The sequence below is a fragment of the Pteropus vampyrus genome, unplaced genomic scaffold, assembly GCF_000151845.1.
Source record: "Pteropus vampyrus isolate Shadow unplaced genomic scaffold, Pvam_2.0 Scaffold123, whole genome shotgun sequence".
NCBI classification, from domain to species: domain Eukaryota; kingdom Metazoa; phylum Chordata; class Mammalia; order Chiroptera; family Pteropodidae; genus Pteropus; species Pteropus vampyrus.
This window is the reverse complement of record NW_011888904.1, coordinates 3,148,368-3,155,052: the sequence shown is the minus strand read 5'-3', so window position 1 is coordinate 3,155,052 and position 6,685 is coordinate 3,148,368. Positions and strand designations below refer to the sequence as shown.

Here is a 6,685-nt window from a genome sequence, read left to right as displayed (position 1 = left end):
TAGCCCACTAGAAGCTTCAGAACTAACTAATTGCTTATACTACATGAAAAGATGTTCTCATGAAACCTAAAAATAAAGATTTTTTTATCTTTAAAAAAACGTAAAGCTAAAATTTAGTTTCAAATTATACACGGATCCAAAGAGAAATGACTGGAAATAAGGATGGTGAAGTAAGGTTTTCAAAAATGAAGTTTATTCAATTTAAAGAACTGTCCTTTAGTCTAAAATCAGATCCCAACTGTTCTGGATTAAAATTTGTTTCTTCTCATGATGAGAATAAGTAGGAGGACAGAAAAAGCTCTCCTTGACCAAACAGAGTTGGGACTGTATGTCAGTCCCTCCTCAGTGTTTTTGTTTATGTGTTTTCACTACTCTGTGACAACATAAAGCCCGAGGCCACTGTTCTCAAATGTCTAGGTGGGCTATTTGTGTCCCCTTAAATCACAAGAAAACTAGGTATCACTTTGGCAACACATACACAGAGCTTTAAAATGTTCCTCTTCTCTTTGCTCTCACATCAATATATCTAAGAATTTCTCACCTAAGGCAATAGAGATATCTTGATGAAGGTTTGCCATAAAACTTTTTCCTTGTAACATTATTTATAACAGCATAAATCTGTAAACAGTTTCAATGTCCAACAAGAAATAAATAAAGTGTAGCATGGCTGCAGGAAGAAATGCTCCATGGCTATCCAAAACCAATTTTCATAGGATATTTGACAATAAAAGAGAATGACCACATTATAATGTTAAATAAAAAAAGAGGGTGAAAATCTATACAGCATTATGCCAATTCTGTACACAACAATGTGTGTGTGCATGCACTCATACATAAACAATAAACAATAGAAAGAAATATGCGAAAATGTTAACAATGGTGATCTCTGAGCAGTGGGATTCTCGCTGATTCTAATTTAATTCTTCATATTTTTCTGCATTCTAAAATTATTCTACAATGAATATGCATCATTTTTATAATCACAAGGAAACATTATTTTTAAAAAGCTGGATCATATTTCTTTAGCTCTGCATAATAAATGCCTTCGTTTAACAATAATTTAATATTCTGTCCTCTCCTTTCCTTCTTGGCCTGGTATCATTTCTCCTTCTTCCTTTAAAACATCCCTTAAAGACATCCTCCCTCATGACATTCAATATATCCTTCTGAAATGTCTTTAAGCTTGCTTTCGGAAAAAAATACTTTACCTCTTTCCTGACTGAAAGAAGCAGTGCATCCTTCAATTAGAGAGGACAGCTATGCATTACTCAGGGTCCCACTTTTGCCTAGGGGACAAAGGGAAGCTCAGAGCCAAATTCACTGCTACATCATAGTAAGCCAACCTTTCCTTAACTTTCTGGTATAATCCATGTGCTTTGTGAGGGCAAGGGCTGAATTGTGTTTTTCTCTGGATTCTCAGCATGCCTTGTACTGCACCTGGTAATAATAGTAACTTGTACTGAGTGCTTACTACGTGATAGGCAGTGTGCTAAGCATTTTACACGCATTATTCTACTTAACCCACAACAACCCTGTTGGGTGGGGACTATCCTAATCTCCACTAGCACAAATACTGCATTTTTAAAATGTCCGATGTGTTGGTTTAAAAAGCAAGACAATTAAAACACAATTAAAATGGCATACAAATTGGGAAGAAGGCGATTAATGGTAAAGCATTCTAAGGTCCATAGTCCCTGATTAACTTTAGACCTTGTTGAAATAAATATGTACTTTTAAACTTACCTTTAAAAATTAGAAATACAGACAGTCCCTGACTTAACGATAGTTCAGCTTATGGTTTTTCAACTTGATCATGGTGAGAAAGCAATATGCATCCATTTAAACCATACTTCAAATTTCGGATTTTGATATTTTCCTGGGCCAGAGATACATGACACAATGCTCTCTTGGGATGCTGGGCGGCAGCCGGGAGATGATTTTGTCAAACTTATGTAGCTAACGTAAGTGTTCTGAGTATGTTTAAGATAGGCGAGGCTAAGCTACGATGTTCGGTAGGTTAGGTGTACTAAATATATATTCAAAATGCGATATTTTCAATTTACAATGGGTTTAACAGAACATAACTCCGTTGTAAGTCAAGGAGCATCTGTAGATAATATAACTGCCAAATTAGTAGAGAGAGAAAAATGGAATGAAAAGCTATTACCTCATAACGCGGCATAAAAAAAGAGAAAAACACGTAGAAAAAGCATAACAAATAGAAAAAAACATAAGATAAGATGGTATAATCAAATCCTAAAGTATCAATAAGCACAATAAACATAAATGGATATAACTATCTAGTTAAAGTCAAAGACTGTCAGTCGGGGTTTTTTTTTTAAGAACACAAAATCCAACAACACCCAATTTAGAGACACACCTAAAACATAAGCACACAGAATAGTCAAAGTAAAAGGATGGAAAGTATCGTGAAGATATTAACCAAAACTGAACATGGTCTAAAATTAAAGTACTAATTTAAAGAAAGGGTGCTATTCTGACAGCCACAAGATGGGTCTAATGAGAATTAATAAAATATCCTGCAGTTTGAAGCCTTGTTGGGGAAGCAAAACAAACATCAGTCTAATCTCCACACTACGTGCGATGTTTTTCCAAAAATAATGTTATCAGAGCAGACAAGCAGGCTACCTCTCTACAAAGAGAAATACTAACCAACTCCCTCCTGCCAACCACAGCAAGACAAACACTTTTGCTGAGTTATCTATTTAGAACTATTTTGAGACTGTCATCCCAGCACCCAAGTCCTGATCCCTCAACTCAGATACACATCTGCAATAATAGCATTAATAAGGTTAAAACTAGAGCAAGCATTAAAGAAACGCAAACACCTGTGTATTATTTACACACGTTCCTAACCAGTGGTTCACAGCTCCCCTGCTACAGCAGAGAACGGCTGAGGTTCACATGCATGGCATCTCCACCCACATGCTGGTGGAAATGCACTGTCAACTCCACCTTTCTCTTCAGCTATGCAGGACAGAAAGCAAGTGAAAATGACATTCTAGTGATTATCGTAAGGCTTCTCTGATCTATGAAAAATAAAACACTTTGCAAATATTGGCACAAAATTATTAGCAACCACTTACTTGCAACACGCCTCACAATTATGATGTCATCATTAGTTTCAACTGCATTTGGCCTGTTTTTTATCCTCACTTTGTCTAATTCTGGTATTCTCCCACACCCTAAAAAGCACCCGCCCTTAATCTTCTGAGTAAGAAATCTTCAGGATCTCAGCCAGAAGCTTCCAACCTTAGTTAACATCAGTCTTGGCCTAGGCTCTACCCACAGAAATTCTATTTAATTGTTCTGGGGACGGTCCCTGGCATCGATATTTTTAAAAATCTCCCAAGGCTACAAACTCAGCAAGCTGCAGACTCAGCTATCTGACTCTCAACCTTGGCCGGCTGCCATCTCAGAGTTAAAGTTCTCTCTCCTTGCTAGGCTCAGATGAGATGTATTTGTGAAAGTTTTACAAACCCAATACTAACTATATTACCATGCAAGGATTTCTTGTCATCCTCCACCTCCTCCTCCTCGATTCAGTGCTGTAATTAACAGAAATAAAGCTGTGCTCTAACCTATAGTCAGGTAATGTTTAGACTCACAGAAGGGCTGGAGTCTACACCGAGTCTGGAGGAATTAGAACCAACACTCCGAGTGTCTCTATCAGTCTGGCACTGTCCAAAAGTAACCTCCTGAACAGATGCCAGGAATAGCTATGCCAAATAGTTCCCGGGAGAAGGGATGGGGGTTCCCAACTCCCTGTCTATGGTAATAGATTTATCTACTGTATAGCAAGTCCTCACTTAACGTCCATAAGTCCTGCGACTTTAAGGAAAACAACACATAACAAAACCAATTTTACCACAGGCTAATTAATAGAAACAGGAATTAAGTTCCTATGACATCTCATCAACGTTGTAGCAATATGACATCAAATAAAAAGACATTATTCAGGAACTTGCTGTAAAGACTTCATTTAAAAACATGTGTGAGCCTATGTACATATTCATGTTTTAATATGTTCTCATCCACATACCCATATGTATATTTTTCAAAATCTATTTCTATACCTGGAAAAGTCTAGGATACACAGCCAAATGTTAACAGTGGTTCTCCCTGGGGTGGTGGGTTAATGGGTTACTTTTTTCTTTTTTGCTTCTCTGTATTTGCTAAAATTTCTAGAGTGAACACATATTGTTTTCATAATTAAAATAGGTAAATAATTGCCTCCACTCCAAAAGGGAGGAGGGAATAAAAGATTTGGGTTCTGGATCAGCTCTGCCCAGATCTGCTTGTTACCCTGGCTTTTCCTTTCAGGTTAGACTGCATGCTGCCTCAAGGCCTTCCTTACTGTGACAGTCAAGGATTTTAATCACCTCCCTGCTTATTAATTAGAGTCTCAAGGGACCACCCCTCCCATCCTGACTGTGAACTCATATAATCTGCCTATTCAGTTTCTCTGGCTAAATCCCCAGACCCTTAGTAGGTCCCCGCCTCTGTATGAACTATAATAAAAATGAGACTCCATGAAAGACTCTGACTTCTGGACACACTGAAGTTATGCATCAAGGCCTGGCCCAGCTGCAACCAACACAGATCCAGCTCACCTTTCCAGCTAGGTAAGAATAACCCAACGGGCCTTGCTGCAAGAATTAAAGGCAGGAGGCATTCACACTCCTTATCAAGCTGGGTTTGGATTAATTTCCCAGAGTCAATGCCACAGCAGGATCTATAAGCAAATCTTGATAGGACACTGGGCAACTGTGTCACCATGGAGACAGAATATCATAAGCTCCACAGGTCATGATAGTGTTTCTAAGCAATTTCACAACCTGGGACAATAAAAGAAGTTGGAACTCACAAAAGAAAAACTTCACAACCAATCCCTGGATGATGCTTAAAAGTGACCTCCTGCGTATATTGTTGGCAATAGGTAAGGGAGGTAAAATTAATAAGAATTGAGTACACAGTGTTCCCAAGTGTTAGGCGTTTTATTAATTCCTAGGTTATGTTATTTCTTCTCATTCCCTATTTTGCAGACAGGGAAAGTCTCAGAAAGGCTAGATAGCTTGCCTAAGATCACAAAACTGATGAGCAAAAGAGCCAGGAGTTTATCTCACGTGGACTGTGTTTGACCCCTGGATCTGATCTGAAAGCTTCCCCTAGACCTTCACTCAGTGAACACTCTTGGAGTTTCAAGGAAATAAACATGCATTCGACCATTTGCCTGAAGTGGGAGAACTGCTACCAACCCCAACAAAGAAACTTCTCAAGAAGATGAACAGTGAAAATACCTCAGTGAAAAGCATGAGGCTAGGGATGAGCAGATCCCCCCAAAATAGAGAGGTGCAAATCCGTCCAAACCAAGGACCCACAGAGCAGGTCCCTTAAATCCTGAAATCAACACAGTGCCATGGGTGCCAAGAGGGTCGCAGTCTCCCCAAGTTCCACCACTTTCTAGCCGTCACCTGTCCTCGCTGAGCCTATTTCCACACCTGTAAATCTAGAAAGACAAGGATCAGGTAAGGGTGTCAGGTATCAAGGACAGCAGGCTGCCCTATTGGCTTCTCCCAGGGACCCCCTCTCTGAGCCCTTTTTTCCTCAGAGTTTTCAAAGAAGGGCTCAAGCGAGGACCTAGAAGATCCCCACCAGCGGAGGAAAGGAGAGGTCGGAAGGGCCGTCCTCCTCTTGCAAGTCTGTTCCCTTCTCACCTAGGCGGTGGGCACAACGGCCCAGCCAGCAGCTCCAACGCGAATTACGCCTTTGCCCACACGGGCTCTGGGCCTGTACCATCCACAGACGTGAGCTGGGCTGGACCACAGCCAGGAGCCCTTCCCATCTGCCGCTCCTTCCTGTCTTTCTCCTCCTAAAGCTCAGGTGAGAGGGAAGGAAACTTGCCTCTGACGTGGCCTTCCAGGTACCTTTCACCTCACTGCCCAGTGCACCCTCCCCTCCAGTTCATATATGGGCCCAGGCGCGGAAATAAATGAGTGCAGCCTGTCTCCAACTCCAGGAGTCCTTAGCTTCGCCAAGGCAGGGCGATATGGAGGAGCTGGACTGAAGGTGCTGTGGGACCCAGAAAGGGAACCCAAAGGGGATCTCATCTTAAACCTGCCTGCTTAGTCCCAACCCCCACTTTTCAGGATCGAATGACACACCTTCTTAAGGGGGAGGGAGCCAAGAAACAACCTCAGAACATTCGTCAATTTCTGACATTTTTCGAATGTTATTTTTTAACTTTCTTGCGTTCCTGCCCCCAAGGTGAAGCCTTCCACTGCCAACTCTCGAGCCTCGATAACACGCGCGATCCCCAAGTACTTCGAGACCCTATTTCCACCCCACCACTTCAAAGATGTAGGAACTGAGGCCCGGGGACCCCGCCCCCCGGCAGGGTTCCTCCGGCCACCTGCAGACTCACAGTGGGTTCCAGCGCTCCGGTAGGCGGCGGTGCAGAGAGATGCGGTCGCTAAGGTAGATGTTGATCTGGTGCCGCTGCACGCTCTCCTCCTGCCGCCGCAGCTCCTCGCCTTCCAGCTGCAGCCGCACCGCCTCGCCGTGCGCGCCCAGGGAGTTCTCCAGCACCGGCGGCCGCGGCAGGACCGGGTCGCGCCGGCCAGAGCGCGGGGTGCGCCGATTAACTGGCTCGGCCGCCCTGGCC

General features: G+C 42.3%; 1 protein-coding gene across 1 annotated transcript in view; it reads right to left on the bottom strand.

The window, feature by feature from the left end:
• Window positions 1-6,685, bottom strand: part of GALNT12 (polypeptide N-acetylgalactosaminyltransferase 12) — a 33,066-nt gene that overhangs the window by 21,327 nt on the left and 5,054 nt on the right. Inside the window, exon 2 of the mRNA XM_011366312.2 lies at window positions 6,446-6,679. Within this exon, the coding sequence (XP_011364614.1) occupies window positions 6,446-6,679 (234 nt within the window). The remainder of the gene's footprint in view (window positions 1-6,445; window positions 6,680-6,685) is intronic.